Source organism: Manis javanica, chromosome 1 (assembly GCF_040802235.1).
Source record: "Manis javanica isolate MJ-LG chromosome 1, MJ_LKY, whole genome shotgun sequence".
In the NCBI taxonomy this organism is placed as follows: Eukaryota; Metazoa; Chordata; class Mammalia; order Pholidota; family Manidae; genus Manis; species Manis javanica.
In genome coordinates, this window is record NC_133156.1 from 6,794,876 (window position 1) to 6,818,203 (window position 23,328).

The 23,328-nt window shown below is 35.2% G+C and overlaps 1 protein-coding gene across 7 annotated transcripts in view; it reads right to left on the bottom strand.

Moving 5' to 3' along the window:
• The window catches only part of PSPC1 (paraspeckle component 1), an 89,799-nt gene extending 67,231 nt beyond the window's left edge, over positions 1 to 22,568 (bottom strand). For 4 of the 7 annotated variants that reach the window (XR_012125736.1, XR_012125731.1, XR_012125697.1 and 1 more), the window contains exons 1-4: positions 22,015 to 22,566; positions 15,855 to 16,156; positions 5,802 to 5,897; positions 1,554 to 1,750 (exon numbers count right to left, since the gene is read on the bottom strand). Coding sequence is in view for 2 of the 7 variants with exons in the window: in XM_017656937.3 (XP_017512426.1) it covers positions 1,554 to 1,750; positions 5,802 to 5,897; positions 15,855 to 16,156; positions 22,015 to 22,380 (961 nt within the window). In the remaining 5 variants the exon portion in view is untranslated. Of the gene's footprint in view, positions 1 to 1,553; positions 1,751 to 5,801; positions 5,898 to 15,854; positions 16,157 to 22,014 lie in introns of all 7 variants that reach the window. The other 3 variants (XR_012125722.1, XM_073223217.1, XM_017656937.3) reach the window with 2 other exon arrangements.
• Positions 22,569 to 23,328: the final 760 nt, after the last annotated feature.

Genomic DNA, 23,328 nt, shown 5'->3' on the forward strand with positions numbered 1-23,328 from the left:
TCACAAGAGCTCCATGAGGCCTGAAGAAATGTCGTTCATTGTCATCACCGTGACATCCTCAGTAATTCAGTGACTTCTACAACTAACACTAAATATGTGCTGAAGAAATGACTGGCATATATACTACTGTTGTCAGTAGCAGCAACAAGTATCTTTTAATACAAATGCTTTCACATGTGATCAGTGTTATTTCCTAATTAAAGCATGACTATAGAAAATCATGTGGCAAAGTGCCTGACAGGCTATGAGCAGAGAACAATTCACATTGGAGAGAAGTACTAGAGCAACTATGATACCTAGCAAACTTTAAATTCCCAGTTGATTGTGATGTGTAACCAAATTTTAAAACCATAAAACCACCAGGCTGGATAAGCTTGAAGCTCTCTCTTCCAGCTCTAAGCAACCAATGATTCTGTAACTTCACCTCAGATAACAATTTTCAAACTTAGTTTATCTTTAATGCTCAATAAACATTTACTCAATATGCTATGGGAACCACCTCCAGTTTATCCTAGAGAAAACAAGAATCTACCAAAAGGACTTAGCAATGAATGATGATGAAATTTTCACCCTTTAAAGAAATAAAGAATGACTTAGAGGAGGTCAAAATTAGATGGTACAAGCCCAATTGGAGGGCTACTACAGAAATTCAAGCAGGCATCTGTGGTGCCTTGATCGCTGGGAGCAGACAAATGTTAAATTAAAACAAAACAAAATATTTAAGAGCAAAAAAGAAAGCAATCAGAAGTTTATTTTAAGAACTACAAAACTATTATGTATAGTGGAAAAGATGAATTGTAGGAAGAATCAGGAAAAGTTATTTGGAGAATTAAAGACAGAAGACAGGGAGAGATAATGAAGATAAATATGCACAAAAAGAAACTTAAGCACTGTGTTGTGTATTTGAAACCAATATAACATTGTGTATCAACAATATTTTAATTTAAAAAAAATTCTGGGGAAAAAAAAAAGAAATCTAAGAGGAAAAGGGAAGTGAGCTTCTGAGATGTATTTAAGCAGTTTGTCATGTTGCTGGGTATGTCACCAGTGAATATGGGTGTGAATTACCACTATTTTGACTGCTCTTAGAAATTCAGTTTGCTCAGTCTTAAGTATTTAAAACGTTCTTGCCAATAACTAAGAATTCAGTCTTCCTGAATCCCCATATCCACTAACACACATGAATCTTTTTCATCTCTGTGAAAGATTATCCATCCCTCTGAAATGTAGTAAGAATTTTAAATACTTTTTCCACCAAACAAAATCTTAATATATTAGCCACTCTGTTTCTCTTTTGCCAGCAGAATCATGTATTTGCTACTGGAAAAATTTAACGATCTTAATTACCTCCAACAATACTATTTATGTAGGTTATGTAATAAAGAACTCATTTTTAATGGAAGTTGTCTGGGAAAAGGGAGATTTTTGTTTCTAGTATGTTGGAGTTCCAAGTGTCTCTAAAGTCCTAACTGGCAATTTGAAACAATAGTGGGAGAATGAACCCCAAGGGGAAAAAAAAATCATACCACATCTATATGAAAACCCATTTTTACCTTGCCTCATTAGCATTAATTGGTGTTCGTGCCTAGCTGCTTCCATTTCTGCCTCCAATTTCTCTTTGGCTTCTCTGATGTTTCTATCAACCTGCTCACGTTGCTGCTTTTCCATTTCATCAAGAGCCTTCCATCGAGATGCATACTCAAATTCAAATGTCCCAGGCTGAGCAAAACGTGGCGGCTGTTCTCTTTCCCTAAGTTTACATTTGAAAACATACAGAAGTGTATGTTTAAAAGGTAAAACAACAAGTAAGCATAACAAGAACTACTATTTACTGAGTACATACAGTATTCATGGCACTGTGTCAAGCAAGTACTCTACATAAACTACCTCACAGCAATACTCTGATGCAGTTCAACAGCCTTAGTTTGAGAAATTGCATAACTAATAAGTAACGGACCCAGGATTCAAACCTAAGCAATCTGATGCCACAACCTGTACTCCCCTAATTATCACCTCCAATGAGGCCTTTCTGGTTTTCACTCAACAATTTTACAGAAGGAAGTCTGCAACATATTAATCAAATGTGCCTGGAATTAGAAGTTATTTCTCTAAAAGTAGTAACTTTTAGGGATAGTTAATAAAAGCAGAGTTTGAGTATTATTCGCAAGGTTAATTGGCTAAGCCAAAAAATAAAGATCTACCTTACTACAATTTTATTTTATTTGTTTAATGCTTGTTTCCCTTGCTAGACTGTAAACTCAATGAGAACATGAACTATGTCTGTTAACTGCTGTACCTCAAGTACTAATATATGGCACATTGTACATTTATTTCTTGAACGAATGAATGAATGATGAGCAAACAAACAGCCAAAATTTTTTTGAAATATAAAGACCTATCAATGTGCTGAAAATTCAAATAAATTTTTAAATTATTCTTGTACATCACAGTTTCTATTTAAAAGTATTGATCAGAAAACAATTCCTACCCCAACCAATAAAAGTATAGGTGCCTTGCAATCATAAATTTTAACTTGTATTTTGGGTTGAGGAGGGAAGATGGATGGGTGGGACAAAGTTGGGAGATAAATGGGGATGTTGTTACAGAGAGAAAAATGTAGTAAGAAAACAGCTTCAAACATCTTCATAAGTATATAAGGAAAATCAAAGTTAGCCATTATCTTAGGTATTCTATGCCTAAAAACCAGACTTGGCATTTTTTTCTTTTTAAAGCTCTGAAAAAGAAAAAGATTTAGGGGGATTACCATCCACTTATTTTTCATAAAGAATTATTAGTCAGCAGTTCGCAAATCAGACATTGACTATAAATATAAAAAGTTCTTCATTTTCTCCCAAGGGAAACACTACTGAAAAGATTAGGATTTGGGGAAGTTAGAACTATATAAGAATTTGGGCTCATATTCTTAGTGAATATTCCTTTCTGAGCAAAACTCTTTAGCAGTAAAACTGGGAGTATAACAAAAATTTTATAAGGCTTGCTGGGATAATTACAAGCACACCTTGGGGATATCCTGGGTTCAGTTCCAGACTACCACAATAAAGCAAATATTGCAATAAAATAAGCCAAATGAATTTTCTGGTTTCCCAATGCATATAAAAGTTTTGTTTAGACTCTACCATAGTGTATTAAGTATGCAACAGCATAATGTCTTGAGAAAACAATGTATATACCTTAATGAAAAAATGTTTTGTCAAAAAATGCTAACCATCTATCTGAACTTTCAGCAAGTCATAATCATTGATCACAGATAACCAAATAATAGTGAGAAAGTTTGAAATATTTTGAATTGCCAAAATGTGACAGAGATATAAAGTGAACAAACGCTGTTTGAAAAACAGCACCAAAAGACTTGCTTGACACAGGGTTGCAACAAACCTTCAATTTGTAAAAATGCAGTACAAAGTGCAATAAAGTGAAGTGCAATAAAACCAGGTAAGCCTGTAAATCATTATATAAACAAACACTACCTATAAATTTCACTTCTTGTAACACCCTTTTACAATTTTAATTCTCTAACTTCTGAATCCAAAAGTATGCTCTATTTCAAATAGGTAATGATAACCTTTAACCAGAAAAAAGGTCAAGTGAACAGAAAAATCATAGTCTTTGAAAAACAGACTTATAAGAGAAATTTAAATGGTTATGAATGACAAGCAATTGCTACTGATCCTTCTTCCCTGAAATACTTTCTTCCCCTACTTCCAAGACACACCCCCCATTTACTCCAATGAGTACTCCCATTCAGTCTCTGCTGATTGCTTCTCATCTTCCCAAGCCTCTATATTCGGAATAGTCCACAGCTCAGTCCTTTGACATAATTTTCTACCACATGTGATAACTCTAGCCCAGACAATTCACCTAAATTCTAGACATAAATCCAACTACTTACTTGACATCTCCACTTGGATGGTCAAAAGCCATCTCAAACTTAACATGTCCACAACAGAGTTCTGTCTTCCTTTCCCAAAACTGCTCCTCCATAGGATTCTCCAAATCAGTCACTAGCACTATTTCCATACTTCCAGTTTCTTAGGCCAGAAACCTTGTAATCATTCTTTTAACTCTCTTGCTCACATATCTCAATATCCATCAACAAAGCCAATGTCTATTTTCAAACTATATCTAGAATATGACCACTTCTCACTATCACCATTGTGACTACTTAATGTTAGCAGACTCCTAACCTTATCGCTATTATCTCAATTCCATCCTTGATTCTTCACAATCTACTCTTAAAAGAGCAACCAGGAAACTACTGTTAAACTTAAGTCACTACTCTGCTCCTTCTTTTCTCTAAAATACAAAAGGAAAAGTAGCTCAACAGCCTACAAAGCCCAATAATCTGTACTCCTCCTAGTATGCCCTATCTCTACCTCATCCCTACTACTCTGCCCCCCTTATATGCCACGTTCCAGGCTAAACAGATTTTCTCTACTGTTCCTGGAACAGTGCCAGAGTCCTCCCCTCAAGGCCCTGATAGTTACTATTCCTACTGTGGGACCACTATTCTCTACTCCATCCTTGTTCTGACAGCTACATGGCTAGTTTCCTCTCCCCCTTCTTCAAGCTGCTCATCAAATGTCACCCTCTCAAACAGACTTCCCTAACCAAGTCTATAAAACAGCCACACTCCTCTGTGTCCCAGCAACCACTTTGCCCTGTCTCTTTTTGCCATATGTATCTTACTCATTTTATTTACTTCCTTACCATCCCCAAAAAGCATGAATTTCTGGTCTATTTTGTTCATGATACATCTCCAGTACCAGGCATATAGCAAGTACTCTGTCATTTAAATTAACTACATGGGAAAACATGCAATTACACTAAAATCAAAGAATGCCAATTAAAATAACATGCATATAATACCATCTTGAACAGACTATCAGATCTTAAAATCGCAACGTGAATTTTTTTGGTCAGGATGAAGAAAAATACTTTTATACAAACACCAATGAGTGTAAATTGGTATATTTCTCAAGAACCATTTGCTAGTATTAATCAGCTTTAAACATGCATACTTTTGACCTACACCTTTATACCTTACTTTAGTGGCCTTTTTAAGTAGTACTCTTCACTAGTTACAATGTTTTATAATCTTTCATCTGTTCTTTATTGTATCTCTCCACCACCAGAAATATAAGCTTCATGATGGCAGAAACCACTCAGTCACACAGCACCTAGAACAGGGCCTGGCACAAAGGCGCTTCAATATTTGTTGAATTCATGCATGGAAAATATGTTATGGTTTTGTCATAATAAGCAAGAGATAGGTTAAAAGCAACACAATATGTTCACATAAACAACTTATGTAAAAATATTTTTCATACTGAGTGAAAAGGAGTTGGTAAAAGAATAATATACATTTTGAAAATAAGCTTTATTTTAATCCCTAAGAGGTCTTCTTATCTTGTACCACATTATTTAACTAGGTCCTCCCTTACTCTGCTCTTCAATAAAATCTTCTTTTAACTTATAATACAGCTGAAGTATATAAATTAAGTATTTTCATGTTACCTAGACTTCACTATTTCTCTGGCATAATAACTGACAATCTCCTCCTACCTACCCACACCTGCAGAGTTAGAAAAAGTAGAAACTTTTCTAAGTTAAGTTACTATTTTACCCATATACAAAAAAACATTAGCATTCCATGTGGACAAAACCACTCTATTAATCAGATTATATGACTAAGACACCTTACAGTCAACAATACTTGATAACAAATATAATATAATAAATACCCTTGATTGCTAAAACACCTTTTATTAATAAAATCTTACTTATGATATTGTTGAGTTTTCTGCATTAGCTTCTCTGGCAAGCCATCTTCATCATCAAACTGCTCCATAGGCTCCACAATGACTGGCCGAGGAGTCCTGGATAGGTAAAAAGCATCAGTAAAAATTAATACAATACAGTGTTTAGAATAAATTTCCTCTTATAAATATGATTCCAAGATATGTATGTACTTGGAAAATTTCTCTCTTGAAAAAAATGTCTCCTAAGTTATCACATACATTCATAAAACCAGTCAATAAACATTTGCTGTGCTAGACACAAATGTAAAAGTGAGAGACGCTTGTTTAAATTTAGAACATTGTCTATTCAAGATGACAGAAAAGAAGGTCAACAACTAGGAACCTGTGTAACCACTGTAGTTAACTTTTACAAAGTATGATGGAAAAGAACAAGTACTTAACTCATGTTTATGTATGTGGTATCACCATCCCCAGATCCCACTGCCTCAAATTTGCATCTCCACCCACCTCCCTGCCTCTCTGTGTCTTAACAGTCTCGTTCAGTCTTTATAAAACCTAAAATGAAACCTGAAAGTCATCAGCCAAGCAAAAAAAGAGGAGGGAGAACCAAAAGACACAACACACTGAGGAGAAAGTTGGGAGGAGAGAAAGACAAGAAGAGTGGATGATGGAAGCTATTAACTTGAAAACCCTCCTTTGTTATTTTCCTAAATTAAACAGGAGGAAGGGAAAGTTCACTGGGGAAAGACAAATAAGAAGGGCAGTAAGTGGAGTGGATGATATACTGATACTAAAATATTCCTATCAGTCTCCCATGAGGCAAGCAGCAGTAAAATCTATTTATTCTGCCTTCTGAACAGAGATGCTTCAGAGAAAAACAAATCACTTAACTTCTGAGGTGTTAACAAAAAATCCAGAAAAGTGAAGGTGCTTTTGGTTAAGGGGATTCTAAAAGCTTCCCTTCACAATTAAGTAAAGATCCAGAAAGATTATGAGAGTTTAAATCCTGAACTGTAGGGAAAGATATAAAAATCGTTATTTAAAAATGATTCCTGGAATAGGAGAGACATTTCAGAGCAAAAGAATTAGAAGCAGGCATGGAATAACATGGGGTGGTGGAGACACTGAGATTACAGAAACCTCAGATAAAGTTGAGTAGGAACTCAAAAGAAAAACAACTTAACAGGCCTCCATTTCCAAGGTTGAGACCTCATATCCAACATGTTAAAACAGAAAATAAAAAATGAGAACAGCCGCAAAGACTACATGCAACCCACTAAAGTCTGAGAAAGCAACTGAGAGCTTCTGGGCCCATCCAACCCATGGGACTTCTAAGATAACCCACAGGTACCCAAGCACATAGAAAAGAAGATGCAAGGCACTATAGGGACCACATACCCACTAGAAGCCATGACAGGACCACAAATATCAGAATAGTTAGTAGGGACAGTAAGAACTACACCTGAGCAGAGGCCAATAAAAGCAGAAGTCATACCCAGCCACCTCAATACCACAAGGACACCAACACCCAAGAGAAAAATCAGGAAAGGAGACTCAAGAAGAAACAGGTACATTTGTTATTCAGAATATGACAAGTTACTTAGAATTGACAAGATTAATTTTATGAAGTCAAGGAAATGGTGAAAAAAAGAGTAACGTCTCGTCTACACTCGCAAATAATGTCAACTAATTTTTACTATAAGTTTTCAATATGGGCCACACTCTTATACATGCTGGGGGGGAGTACAGCCCTGAGAAAAACCTGACCAATTCATACAAATGGCAAATGGTATATATTTATGCCTTGTTCCTGTGATTCCATTTCTAAAAAGATACATGAATAAGTGAGCAAAGATCAATCAAAACCACATTTATCACATTATATAATACAAAAAGACCATGTGTGGTATACACAGTCCTTAAGGAATTGTGTCATGTTTTCTCTGGGATATATGCAAAAACGTGAACATTTATGGTTTCACTGTATCAACAAATCCCTGTAGAAAATTCCCTGTTGTCTTGCCAATCTTGTTTATTCCACTTTGATCTTCAGATGTTAACAAAAGTTTTTAAAACCTAACAAATTGTTTATAGGTATAATTATTAAACTAACTCTTTTACAATTATAGGTAAGTATTGTATGTAAAAAAAAGACTGACAGAACAAATCAAAGTGGTCTACCACAATGTTAAATCTGGAATTATCTTCAGGTTTTCTCCTCACTTTGTCCCTAATCATCAGTTTAGTTGTCTAAGTGATAAATGTTCCATTGTGGAGAAATTTAAACAGCATAATAATTTTTATAGAAGAATGTAAGTCCCATGAAATCCTATCATTTGGAGAAGACCTCTGATCATGCTTCATGAACATCTATTTCTAATTTTCTTTTCTACTAGATATACATAATTTAACACAGAATGAATCACCTATACATGCTTTCTTCAGACATCCTGTATATAAAATGCCACCATTTCAGATGTATGCATGTATAGCAACTGGCCTGCATTCAAGGTTTTCATCTTTTCTATAAGACACATGATTAACTTATTTATAACTGATCATTCCTCACCTGTTCGACTACCTCTTTAGAATTATGAGAACAAGGTGAACTATACAGTACTAAAAACATGGTGATTTAAGAGAGAATACCATATTTTGTGCATGCAATTTTAAAAAATGAGGGATTATGTAATTATGACCATTTGTTTCACTATTGAATCATCTATGCAAATGTACACCATTTTGTAAGGGATTTTCATTTCAGTTTTTTAAAAAATAGTTGAGAATTTAAGAGTAATTCTTAGGATGATGAAGTAAGATGTTTTATGACAGAGGAAAAATAAAATCACTAGGACCTGATAATGTTACCTTAAAGTTATAAAATGACTCAGTGGGACCCATATGGTAATTTTAAGGTTGAAAAGAGTTTATTCTACTTTTTAGATTTGTTATTTTGAAGACCTCAAGAAGAAGTAATAAAAACCAATTCTTAAAAATAATTAGGGCTGCTCAAAAAAGAAAGTAAAAACTAAAATTGGACCCAATTAACACTGATGGAACACTGAAGGTTAAGGGTGCTTTTCCACAAAGTTGTAATTTATACTTCTACCACCAGCAGGTAGGTCCAGATAATCTCTTTCCAATATTAAAAAAGAAATATTGCAATGCTTTTATTAATATTTTTTTCTGAATCTAAAAGTAATCCCATTTAATGGAAAGATGTGATGAAGCAAATAAAATGTTGGAAAAGTAATCCCTTTTAAACATAAGTATAAAATTGTAAAGTATAAAAAACTGTTAGTGAAACAATTACTTATATACAGAAAAAAGTAACAGCAGGCCTGACAATGCTATCCCATCACCCTAACCAATAGGACTGGTTTTCTGTGCCAAAGTTGTTTGTGCACTATAGTTTATGTTGACCCTTCTGAGTTTGTTTCCTTCTAAGTCTGAAATTTTGGTAAAGTCAGATAAAAGGGAATACAAAACTGACACTCCACCTTCTACCCACTCACTCACACACACACACACACACACACACACACCTAGGATTAGGTGAACCTCCCGACAGGTAACGTTTCATTCATGCTGTCTCAACTAGTTGCTGGAGGAATTAAGCAGGTCCTGTGTGAATCAACTGGTAAAGGAGTCTTGGAAGCTTACCTTCCAAGTTTCCTCCAGACTTCACCCCATGTGCATTTTTCCTTTACTAATTTTTGCTCTGTATACTTTCACTGTAATAAATCTTAGTTGTAAGACTACATTGCTGAGACCTGAGTCTTCCTAAGATCCACAAAACCTCAGAATGGTCTTGAAGATGCCCAAGATACACCTGTAAATATACTCATCAATTATAACTTCTGCTGACATATTCATCACATTTTTTCTCACTAGTTTAATAACACAAACTTTATCACAGCATACATCTAGTTTTGAGTCCTTCCTTTTTTCTTGCTAAATTAATGATTATAATGAAAAGTTTTTGAGCAGTTGTTACACAGCATATGTGCACTAGCATTATGTTCTTCCATAAACAAAGATGGAATTTATTTGTTTTTATTCTTATGGAGATACAATCCACATAACCTAAAATTCACTTTTTAAGTATACAGCTCAGTGGTTTTTAGGATGTGCAACCAACATCACTATCTAATCCAAAAACATTTCTATCCCCCCCAAAAAGGAATCCCACGCTTATTAACCTTTAACTCCCCACTCCCCTGCCCCCTGAGCTTCTGGCAACTATTAATCTACTTTCTGACTTTATGGTATGTATGCCATTTAAAAAATTTTTCTTGAGTGTTTTATCTTCCAGTGTCATGAAATATTTTTTGCAAAGTAACTACACATTAATCCACTGTATGTAAAATTTACTTGACCATTTGTTAAGAAATTTATCTGTCCAAATTTTATTAGAAATGAAGTGATAAACCAGATATAAAGGGACACACCAAACCTCTGAGTCAAAATATTTACTTAGAATATACCTCTGTTACATTAGTCAGAGAATCTTAGCTTTTACATAACCAGTACCTAAATCCCATCCAGAAACAAAATAACCAATTTCTATTAGCACCAGGAGTTTTAAAAATAGTCATGTGGCTTCACGTTCATTCACTGGATATTTTTAAATCTTTGCCAACAGATCAAAAAAAGAAAGTTTTAATTTGTTTTTACTTTACACTAAAAAATTATTTAAATATCTAGCCGTCAATCTTAAAAACCACTATTAAAGCCACAAATGTCTCTCTCCTGAATCAATAGCACAGAAATATAGAGTTGGAAGAGAACAGGTGTAGGGAGGAATAAATTTTCTCTCTCCCCAAAAAGAACAAAAATAAAAGGGACAAATAATTAGCATATACAGTAATGCTACACCCAACAAGAATTTGAGCCACATTACTAGTCATAACAGAAAAGAGATTATTCCTCATGTAATACAAGTCAGGAGGGTATCTCCAAAGTTTAAGGCTTTACAAATAGTCTTGCACTCTTGAATCCTTGACTTTTAATAGAGTTTGGGTTACCAAAGTTCAAATACTTTAAAAGGAAACCATTTATGCTTTTTCCAAGGAAATTCTGGAGTAAGTCTGCCCATAAAAATCTGGTCAGAGAATCTTAGCTTTTACATAACCAGTACCTAAATCCTATCCAGAAACAAAATAAAAATCTAAACCTAGGAAACAAAGAATGTGTACCCATAATGTTTGTCACAAGGCTTGTTTTTATCATAGAAAAAGGGAACAACCTACATATCTAGTAATAAAATGTCTAATGTCCCATAAATGGTTAAGTCTGGCATAAATATAATGAAGTACTATACAGCATTTTTAACGATATGAGAACAGCTCACATCATAAATGTAAGGAAAACATTGTAAAAAGAGGATGCCTATTAATAAGGAGAAATTCTTGGGTTTACTATAATAAATAAATCCCAAAGGTAATAAAATAAGTCGTGAAAAATGAAATTATTTATGTATTGGAATCTTCTTTCCTACAAAGCTAAAAAAGAGAGTAACAGTGCAAACCCTTAAAAGCCTAAAAGGAAACAAATCCAAATCAATGCACATTCTAAAAAACAATTGTCCTGAACTCTCCAAAAATACTAGTGTCATGACACTGACATTTTTGTCATTTAGAAAACAATTACAGAAAGACAAAAGGGAATTATAGACATGGTAACTAAATTCCATGTTTAATCTCTGAATACTAGATAGAAAAAAGTTTTTAAAGATATTGTTAGGCAATGGGGGAAACTTAAATACCAACTGTATATATTAGATTAAAATAGTATATTAACATTAAATTTCCTCAGTGTAACAATTAGATTGTGGCTGTATAAGAGAACATTCTTAGGAGATACATGCCAAGTACTATAATGCACGGGTAAAGTATGGTTCCTGTAGCTGATTCTCAAATTAATTAGCAAAAAAATTTGTGTATACAGTGGGGGAAAAAAAAGTGGCAAAATGTTGTATTTTAATTTAACCTGCAATGAGCTTAAAAAAAAATAAAGGCCAGAGAGAGAAAATCTAACTAGTGAGCACCTATCATCATGCCTACTCAATTTCTAGGCATAATCTAGGCATAGTGTCCTACTCAATTCCTGTAGCTCTAGGGCATGAGCATCTATAAATCATCTTGGTGTGACTCTTAGTGCTTAAAGATGTGGACATACCATTAACGGTACAGGTTTTAAATTTTCCTTTTCTCCCCATTTTAATGCTTCTTCTGTCCTTTCAAAACAGCAAAAATATGTAATTTACACATACTTTTGCATAATGTATGCTTACCATTTTATGTACTACACAAGGCTGTTTACCTAAAACCACATATAGTATACATTTTATGACAACTTAAAAGCACTTATCACAGAAGTTTTGATCACACAAGATGTCTACATGTAGAAATTAAACTCTTATGATACCACTCCTATAAACTGCTTGTATTATCTAAGATAAATGAGATTCAGTCAGTCATCCATCAATATTTGACTACCTAATATGTACCAAGATTGTACTTGGAGCTAGGGATACCAAAATCCCTAAGGTCTTACAAGAAAAAAAAATGAGTAAACAAATAAAATAATCATTTTTAAAGTTAAGAAGAAAAAAATGCTGCCAGAAAGGCCAACAGAGGGAACCCACTAGATAAGGTAGTCAGGAAAATCCTCTCCCTGAAGAGACCCTTTAGCTGAGACCAACTATCCAAACAGCAGCAAGAGCATCCTGAGTTCTATGAGGTTTGACTAACAAAGTTCCTGAGCAAGGAGTGTCTACAGAAAGAATAAACCACTTCTCTTGTAGTACAAAAAGCACAGGATTTGACATCAGACCAAACATGTTTTACCTGTGCAATCTTAAGCAAATTACTTAACATCTCTGGGCCAATTTTCTCATCTGAAATAACCAGTGTTGTGGAAATCCAAAAGACCATAATTATGAAAGATCTGACAGATAATGAAATGTTCAACACCTGGCCCTCAAAACTTTACTGAATTATTCTAAAAAGCATTTGTACAAAATTGTTATCGTTTACCAATGTCTGGCCAATAAACTTTAAACACCAATTAATCAAAGCTTGCAGTGGAAAAATAAAAATACTAATCACATGCCTTACCTATTGCTTTAGTTCCTTCATTCCTTAAATAATTATTATAACCTTACTATGTGGCCAGGAATTATTAGAATACTATATTATTCTACATAGTATATATATTCTATATTCTAAACTAATTATTATAACCTTACTATGTGACCAGGAATTAATAGAATATTAGGTGCTGGGACTAAGGTGTTGACCAAGACAAGGTTCCTGCCCTCTCGGAGCTTACATTCTACAGCAGAGAAAGACATGCAAATTTAAACAGGTTCTATGAAGAAAAATAAACTGGAGAGTAAAGCATCAGTGATGGTGCAGAACGGATGGGTATTTTAAGATAAAATAGCTTCCTGAAGATATAACATCTTAGCAAAATGTGAATGAAATGGAGAGCAACACCTGGATCTGGAGGACGGGAAAACCAAAGTCTATGAGAGAACAAACTGGCAGTGTTGTAAAATAGCAGATGCAGCATGAATTACAGCTTTAGCATGAAAAGTAAATAATCAAAAACAAATTGAAAAATGCTTTACAATTCACCAAACTAAGCTCCATGAGGCCAAGAATCAATTTTTACATTATCTTTGTATACAATTCCCCAAACCCTAAAGTATTTTAATGACCAATCAACAGCACAAGAAGTGTCAAAGGTGGGCAGTTATCACAGATAAAAGGAATCAATGCAATAATCAATTAAGAAACTTTTACAAATCCAGTCTGAAGACTAAGGACTTCCTTATGGACGAACTGAAAGGAAAGGCATGTTAATATGGCAACAGGTTGAAGGACTATTATAATTACAGGCATATCTCACTGTATTGTGCTTCTCAGATCTTGCAGTTTTTTTTATTTTTTTATTTTTTGAAAAATTGAAAGTTTGTGGCAATCTAGGCAACTCTGTCAGAACCATTTTTCCAACAGCATTTGCTCACTTCATATATGTGACAATTTGGGATTCTCACAATAAAGTATTTTTTAATAAAGATGTGCACATTGTTTTTTCAGACATAATGCTAATTAATGCACTTAATAGACTACAGTATAGTGTAAATACAGCTTTTATATGCACTGAGAAATCAAAATATTCACTTGACTTACTCTGCTGAGATAATCGCTTTTTTGTGGTGGTCTGGAACCAAACCCAGTTACCTCTGAGGTATGCCTGCACTTAAAAATATTTTAAAGTAAATGGAGAGATACATCACATTCACAGACTGGAAAAAGTAAATACTGTGAAGATGTCAATGTTCCTCAGAACGATCTGTAGATTCAACACAGTACCTATCAAAAGCCCAGCAGTTTTTAAATTGACAAGCTGAGTTTAAAGTAATGATATACAAAGACATAACAAGAACAATGATGAAAAAATTAATAAAGTTGGGCGATATTACCTGGTTTCAAAGCTTAGGACAAAGCTATTAAGGAAGTACAGTCAGTACTGGTTAAGAGACATAATGATCAATGAAACATAAACAAGGGCAATTTTTTTCCCCCAGATTTTTGATAAAGGTAACAAAGGGGAAAATCATAAATCTTTTCAATTAAGAGTGCTAGAACTGTGTATCCTATTAAATAAAAATGAATTGTTACCTCACATCATACCCAAAATAGATCACAGGCATAAATTAAAAGCTGTAAAATTTCTCAACAAAATGTGACAAAAACTTTGCTACTTTAGAAAAGTAAAGATATCATATAGTAATATACAAACAGCACAAACCATTAAGAGAAAAAAACTGATAAAGTGAAAAGCTCCACTCTTTGAAGAACACTATTAAGAAAATTAAAAACCAAGTCACTAGAAGAAAGTCACAATGTAGACTTATACCTAGACTAGTACCTTAATCCAGTAAGACACACCACCCAATTAAAGAGGCAAAATGTTTCAACAGACTGTTCACAAAAGATATAAAACAGCCCCAAACACCAGATGAAAAGATGCTCATCACTTATTTTTAGGAAAATAAAATTTAAACCACAATTAGACATCTTTACACTCAACAGAATATCTAAAAGACTGAAAATATCAGTTGTTGCTGAGGATACAGAGCAACTAGAATGCTTTCATGCATTGCTGGAGGGAATGTTTTAAAATGGTACAAACATTTTGGAAAACAGTTTGCAATTTCTTATAAACAGGCATTTACTCCCTAAATATTACCCAAGCCACATGAAAGCATAATATTCACAAGAAGGCTGGCACACAAATGTCAGTAATAACTTCATTTGCAATGGCCAGTGGTTGGAGGCAATCAGGACATCCAGGACACAGGACAAACTGCGGCTATGTCTCAATGATGGAATACAACTCAACCATAAAAAGGAACAAAATACTGATATAATGATATGGATGGTATTTTATAAACATTAAGCTAAGTAAAAGAAATGAGACACACAGGAGTATATACTATATGATTTCATTTATGTGAAATCCAGGAAAGGCAAAACTAATTTATAGTAGCAGAAAGATCAACAGCAGTCTATTGACAGATAAGAGGTGAGAAATAACTACAAAAGGGCATATAGGAACTTTTGTTGGATGATGGAAATTATATCTTAATTATGGTGATAGGTTACTTGAGTACATGCATTTGTTAAAATTCAATGAGCTCTACATTTAAAATTGGGTGCATTTTAATGTATGTAAAATATATGTAAGTATTAAAATATCATTCATTTATTATTTAAATATAAAGTTTTGCTTTGCATATAACATTCAGTAAGCTGAATCAAAACGATACTGTGAAACATTCCTGATAATCAACAGGCAATACACTTAAGTTTAAACAAGGTATCACTCCTGACTCCTAGTAGATACACAAAAATTCCTTATTTATATTTATTGAGTTATTTATTCAACACCTACTTACCACATACCAAGAAAGTATGAACTAGAAGGAAAGAGAACTCCACGAACAAAGAAAAGAATAAAAGAACTGCAAAAAAGAATGACAAGATGTTTGAAACTTACGTTGTTAGTAAGAACGCCCCATCACCACATCTTTCCAGAGCCTTTCGTGCAGGAGGTTTTGCTGCAAATTCTACAAAACCTTTTCCAGTAGCTCTACCACGATCATCCACAACCACAACGGCTTTCTCTACTGGACCAAACTGGGAAAACGCTTGCTCTAGAAGCTCATTGGAAACAACTGGAGAAAGGTTCTTGACAGTTAGGGCTGCTCCATGTGTAGCAAAACGAATTCGTAGAGGTCTGCTCTTCAAAATGGTGCCATCCAGCTCTGCTTTTGCAATTTCAGCCAGTGTTCTGGATTCCTTTTTAGAAGGAAAAATCACTTTTTTAAAGATAATAGCAACACAAATTTTAAGTAGTGGTTTGTTTCTAGGGAGGAGAGTTTGGCAGCTTTAGAAAATGACTGATAGGGTCACTTTGTTTCTGTGTCAATTTTGGTTATCACATGCATTTTATTAACTATTCAAAAATAAGTAATCTTAAACATTTTAGGTACAGCTGACTCCTGAACAATGCAGTGGCTGGGGCAACAACAACCATGTAGTCAAAAATCCAAGTATAACGACTCCCCAAACATTTAACTATTAATAGCTATGTTGACCAGAAGCCTTGAGAGTAATGTAAACAGTTGATTAACACATATCACTGTATTTTACAATAAAGTAAGCTAAACAAATTTTCCAAATTGTTGCAAATGTTCAAAAATTTTGCCATTATATTTATCGGGGGAAAAAAAATCGCATGTAAGTTGACCCACAGTTAACTGTGGTTTAACAGTCAACCATACAAAGTCCCAACCCCAATATCCTGTTGTTAAGTAATCAGAATCACTTATAAAGACTACCTGCTCATAAACAGATTATCAGTAATTAAATATTCAAAGCAGTATCTTTTTTAAATCTCCAACATATATTAAAAGAAATACTGCATCACTCAAAACAAAGTACCAGTTACCAGAAACTATTATGGAAAACAGACTAATTCTCTGTATACCGCACTTTTATGATATTCATATCTTAATTAATCATCCTATCTCTCCAAAGCCAGACAAATCCCCTTAACTTTTAATTTCCATTTCTCTTTAACATTATCTGTAAAAACTACTATTAGGTATTTTTAACCACTTCTCCTGAAATACTTTCTTGGGTTACGTTTCTCACCATTATATTGACAGAAGCAAACACGTTTCATGGCCTATAGAGTTTTCTCCATTATATAGAGAAGCAGTGTAAATGCACTTACTGTGAACTAGAAAATATGTTTATTGCTAAAATCACAAGAGAACTTCCTCCTTGAAGAATTCCAAGTTGGAATAGAATATAGGCATATAAAACAAACAAGCTGATAAACTTAATACAGATATTTTCTTTTTTTTGTGTTGACAACTTACCAGGAAGGACTGAAAGAGGCTTTATATGCATTTGTAAGAATACAAACGTACTGTCATAGGAAAAGTCTTAAGGTCACATTAGGTCATTATTCAGTCCCTAAAATGTTCACAACTTTCAATTACTCCACTTATGCAAAAATCTAAACTAATTTTACAAAGATAAATATAACCTTTTTACAGATACTCAAAATGGCCATTTTGCTTATTACTCTTATAGCAGCAGTAATACCAGCAAACATTTAATGAACATACTTAACAAATGATAAGTACTTGGTACCTAATACGTCATATAATCTAACAACTCTCGAAGGTAGATTTTTTAGGAATGGAGCCTTGAATTAAAGTGCTGCAGATATAACTGGGGATGGGAAGGGAGACATGAAGAAAAATTTCACAGGGTGATGATGATGTTCTGTATCTTGGCATTTTAATGAAACAGATATCTCTACAATCACTTAAAATTTCTGCACTTTGCTGTATGTAGATTTCAAATACCTTTAAAAAACTGGACTCTAGTTAATGATAAGCATGTTGGCATGCTTAAGATTCAAGTCATGGATGGAGAGATGTTTATGTGAAAAACAGCAAAATTTAGTTGTAAAATCTATGTGGTGGATGTACGGACGTTCGTTTCTGTTATCTGAAATTTGAGGGGGAGGAAGATAGAGAGAACCTGGTTTTGACTCTAAAACTGAAGTGTTTCTAAAGGGCATCTCCTTTTTGATATAGTCATAATATAACACATTTTGTTTTTTCAGGGTAAGCAATTTTTACGTTAAATCAATTGTCTAACTGATGGCAGAGAGTTCAATTTGTAATACTTTGTGGCCAAATAAAATGTTTATGCTGTCAGAAATTTTAAATGCCATAATCCTTTTTCAAAATTTGTACTTTTCATGGTTCTATATCAGGGTTTCTCAACCTCAGCAGTACCAACATTAAGGGCAAGGTAATTCTCGTGGTGAGGGGCTGTCCTGGCCACTGTAGGATGTTTATGCTGGAAGATCCACTTTTTGACAACCAGAAATGTCTTCAGACATTGTCAAATGTCCCCTGGAAAGCAAAACCACCCATCTGAGAATTGCTGCTCCAAACGTGCCTTTAAATTTACGTGTTAATAACAACAGCTCAGATTAAACAGTAAAGTTATCCATGAAGTCAAATTTTCTTAAGCATCTGTAAAATCATTTAAAATTACATATTTGAAATGAAACCAAAGATTTCTTTACTTCATCCCTCAGAATAGCTTGTGCCACGTAGTTACTACATGCCAGCCATTACCAACGTGTGTGTACACATGCATTACTTTTCATTACCCTCACCAACAATCTTATGAAATGGTTACTGTCCCCACTTCACATATAAGGAAACGGGCCTAGAGAATTAACTTGCCCAAGATCCTATTTCAAATATAGATGTTAATCTATTCAGAATTCAGTCTCCACCAGTATGCCATAAATCCTAGCTTCCAACTGGTATCCCAGCATCACTGCATAAAAAGTAAAACTATAGATTCTTAACTGAAAGGAATACACAAAAAAACAAAAACAAGAAGTTAAGTGACTACCCCAAGATGGGACTGAACTAGGGACTAATGATTTCCATTAGAACCTTTTCAAAGCACATAATCTTTTCTCCCACAGTTTACTACTGGTTAAAATTCCCCACTACAGAAGTACTAAGTTAAAGAAATCCACTGATCCAAAATGGAAATAGCATTCAAGTCAATTAAGAGAAAGCTGGTTAACTAGCAGTACGTTCATACTGAGAAATACAGTATGGTCATTAAAAAAAATGTAATGACATGAAAAGATGTCACAGATATATTAAATGAAAAACTCAATTTACAATACAATATACAGAATGGCTTTTTACTGTATAATTACACAAAGGTTAAACAATGATCACAGTAAGTTTACTAGAGGAAGGGAAGATCATTCCCTACTGTTAATACTGTAATTAAGAAAACTTCTCTAGAATATCTTGATTTGAAATTATATGCTGGTCAGGCCCACTAAATGGATTCTGCTATGTTTTCTCTAACATTTGAACATTCTGTAAGAAGTATATATCCTTCCATAATTTAAAAGAAGCAGATGAGGGGAAGGGATTTAGTATTCAATAACTAAATAAGTAAATTCAGTTGATGTTTAATTCTTTTATTAGAGAATGGTTCTTAAACTTCAGCAAGCATAAAAATAACATGGAGAGCTGGTTGAAACCCAAAATTGCTGGGCCCCTACCCTAAAATTTCTGATTCAAGTAGATCTAGGGTGAGGCCCTGGAATTTGCACTTCTAACAATTTCTCAGTTAACTGATGAAGCAAGACAATTTTTGAGATGATTTAGGGTCAGCAATGCTAGCATGAATAGCAGGGAAAATAATTCAAGCTGTCTTCTGCTTATACTGGGAAAAGACCTGAAGCTGTTGGAGAGGAACCACACTTCTGTGAATCACTGCTCCAGAAATCTGGCTTACTAAAGCTACAAGTAGAGGGGGGAAAAAAAAGCAGAAACTGAGTTCAGGTCAAACCAATACTTGTTTTAACATTAAACTAGATTTAAAATGCACTATGACTTCTCAGTTAAGTTATACAATCGAAACTGTCCGCAACTAGTCAAAAACCTAAGGTTTTGGGTCTGAAATCCCACAAAATGTATCCAAAATACACACACAGTCTATCTCATCCCTAACGTCCCATGGGATCATAATATGGATTAGAAAGAACCTTAGGAGAAACTGCCATTTCAATTCTTTGCCCACCATCACATAATAGGAATGGTGGCACTATACCACCTCAAAAATACTATCCCACCTCACAACTTAACTGGAAAAGTATAACTACTAGTCTAAGAAAGTTTATTTGCATTTAAAGATTTATTACTGAACAAGTAAAAACTATTTCTAAAAAAAAAATCAAATATAATCACACCACTACTTTAGCGCCACTACACCACCAATACACATACAGTCACTACATCATTATTTATATTCATATTAGGTACACGCTGTATGATTTTCCTAAGTAGAAAAATATGTATAATAGCTCAGAAATACTTAAAGCTTTTAAATTTACCTGTTAATAATAGAGCTCAGATAAAACAGAACAGTTATCCATAAAGTCCAACTCTGCAAATTAAATTCTGATTTCTGATTTCCTACACAGAAATTTAGGGTGACAAGTTTGGAGGAACATATCCCTAAGAAGCAGACAGCAGAAGCCCTTCTCACCTCCCATTTCATAATCCCATAGAGATTTTTTTTAAAGAAAGAAAAAGGAATGAGCTGTGCTGTTTAACATAATAGTCTCTAGTCACATGTGGCTATTTAAATTTAAAATAATAATAAATAATATTTAAAATTCAAGTCCTCAGCCTCAATGGCCACATTTCAAGTGCTCAACAGTCACATACGGCTAGCAGACTACTCCACCAGACATCACAGATACGTAAGCATATCGATCACTGCAAGAAGTTCTACTGGACACTGCTAATACACAAAAGCAGAAAAGATTATTAGTAGCTTTAAAGATAGACCTTTCCGTGTCAATAAAATGTTTCTTGGCTTATTTAACTGTTGTCATCAAAAACAAAGGGCAATGCAGTCCTACCATTCTTCCCCCAGAATGTCAACTTCAGAATAGACCAAGATGATGCCAGAGGCTAAAGATTATGAAAATGTTAAGTAACATCCTTTTGGAAAATTTAAGTTGCATGTAATACCTTATTATAGAAACTTAAAAATAATTGCATGAAGTGACAACTTGTTTTCCTAATATTCCAAAGATAATAAAATCTATTTGTAACTTTATGTTCAGAACAGCATTACTTAACTTGAATTTTAAGTAAATTCCATGTCTCATTAATACCCTTTGAAGATTTACCCTTTTCTTGAAACCATTTAGATATTCAAACCCTTAAAATATTCAATGTCACTTAATTACAATCAGTTTTCTCTACATACTAAATTTGCTTTGTTCAGTCACGGAGAGAACCCAATCTTCAAAGTTGAAATTCATTAAGAAAGCTCCCATGAACTGCAATGAACATAAAATTTGAGGGTCAAACTAGAAAGGGTCAAACACACAAAAATCACCTATTTATGCAAAAATGTCTTCAAGAAACCTATTTTCTTGGGAGAAAAAAAAGCACCTAAATATGAGTTGCAATAATGTTGTATAACGGACACTGATTACCACAAAGCACACAGGAAAAACTAACAGAGATTTTGTCCTGTAACTGTAAACACTTATGCTTCAAGCTGTTCTTAAAATATAAGGGAGTCACAATATTTGTATGTTATTGAAAACTTTGTAAGATATGTTACAACGGGGTAAAACATACACAATTGCAATACTAAAATGTATAAGTAAAATAAAAATTGTATATATAATTCGTCTTTCCCGGCAAAAACGTTAAGATTTCCAGAAAGGTTCGGGAGGGACACATTAGATACCTAAGAATTCAACACCGTCCCAACGCTGCTGAGTTTAGGAATGGGGGCAGTTTAAGGTAAATGGCGGGCTGCTCTGAGGTGAGGAGAGGCAAAAAGAGGTTCACCGTTACAAGCATGCAAGTCGGCTTGAAGCCAAAGAACGAGGTGCGGAGTTTTTCAAGAACCAAGTCCGCCGGTGGGTCCTTCCTGCCCGATGAAATCTCGGGTGAGACCGAGGCCTCCTTTCGTCGGCCTGCAGGAAGCGGCCCCGCGCCCCCTCCGAGCGGGGATGCCCCCCGCGGGCGGCGCGCGGCCGGCCCGGGCCCGACACTCACCAGGCGGATGAAGCCGAAGCCGCGGTCCCGGTTGATAAAGACCTCGCTGGGCTCGCCGTAGCGCTCGAAGAGCCTCTTGAAGTCCTCCTCGGTGATGTCGGTGGGCAGGTTCCCTACGAAGAGGCGGCAGCGCTGCGTGTACGTCTTCTCCCCTGGCTTGAGGAAGCTCTTGATGTCGATGGTGAAGCCCATCTCCTCGTCGGGACGGTCCTCCGGGGGCGCGGGGCCGGGTAGCCCCGGCTCCCCGGCCAGCGCGAGCGCCATGGCGGACGCCGGCTCGCTCTCTCCAGCCGCCGACTCCAAGGCGCGAAGGCGGGCCGGGTTTTTCTCAATGCGCACTTGCTTCAGGTTTCCTCGTAGCATCATCGTAGTGGGTTCACCTCGATACCGGATGTGATCCTCGAGCCGTATCTATGTCTCTATAGATACCTGTGGAAACGGAATAAGGAGAGCGAGAGGACTGCTACACGGTCCGGCCGGCACCCGCCTGCTCAGGTTCACGCTCGCAGCGGCCACACATCCAAAATGGCGCGGCCACAAGTCGCGGTTAGAAGAGACGCCGTCGCCTGAACCAATGCGCCTGCGCATCCTTGGCGCCAACGGCTCTGTAGCTAGCACGCGCGTGCGCACGACATTATAGGCGTTAGGGTTCCAAGCCCGGAGCTCGGAGAAATGCAGTTTCGCAGCCGCGTAAGGGAGACTAGATTGTTGGTTGCAGTTACGGGAAAAATTGTGTGATGTGTGAAAATACAATGAGTTAGGGAATATCCATATTCTTTTATGGATATCCAGCTCAATTTTCAATGACTACAGGAAAATGAAACTTGCAGATTTTATATATAGCATTGAATAACGAGATATTTCCCAGTAAATGAAACATAAAAACACGTTTATGTCTGCCCAGTTTCAAGAGCAAGGCATTATATTTCGTAATAAATCAATGAACTCTGAAATAATTGTACTGTTGATTATTCAGCTCAGAGAAGGACTCCATGAAATTGCTTGACAGTAGTACAACTAGACATGAATTCCTATGGACCATGCTCTATGACAAGGGTCAACGCGAGATTTCTTTAAAGAGCCATATTTCAAATATTTTAAGATTTGCGAGCCACAGAGTGTCTAAAAAACTACTCGGTCCTGCCAAGTACCACTCCTGGCACATGGTAAGTCTTCAGTGAATGTAAAAAGGAAATGAATTAGCAGTCATTGCAAAACAGTGTTTTCTCATGAAGTTGAACATATGCTTACTTTAGAACAGCAATCCTACTCCTAACTATGCATCCAAGTGAAATGAAAATTTGCGTTCACACA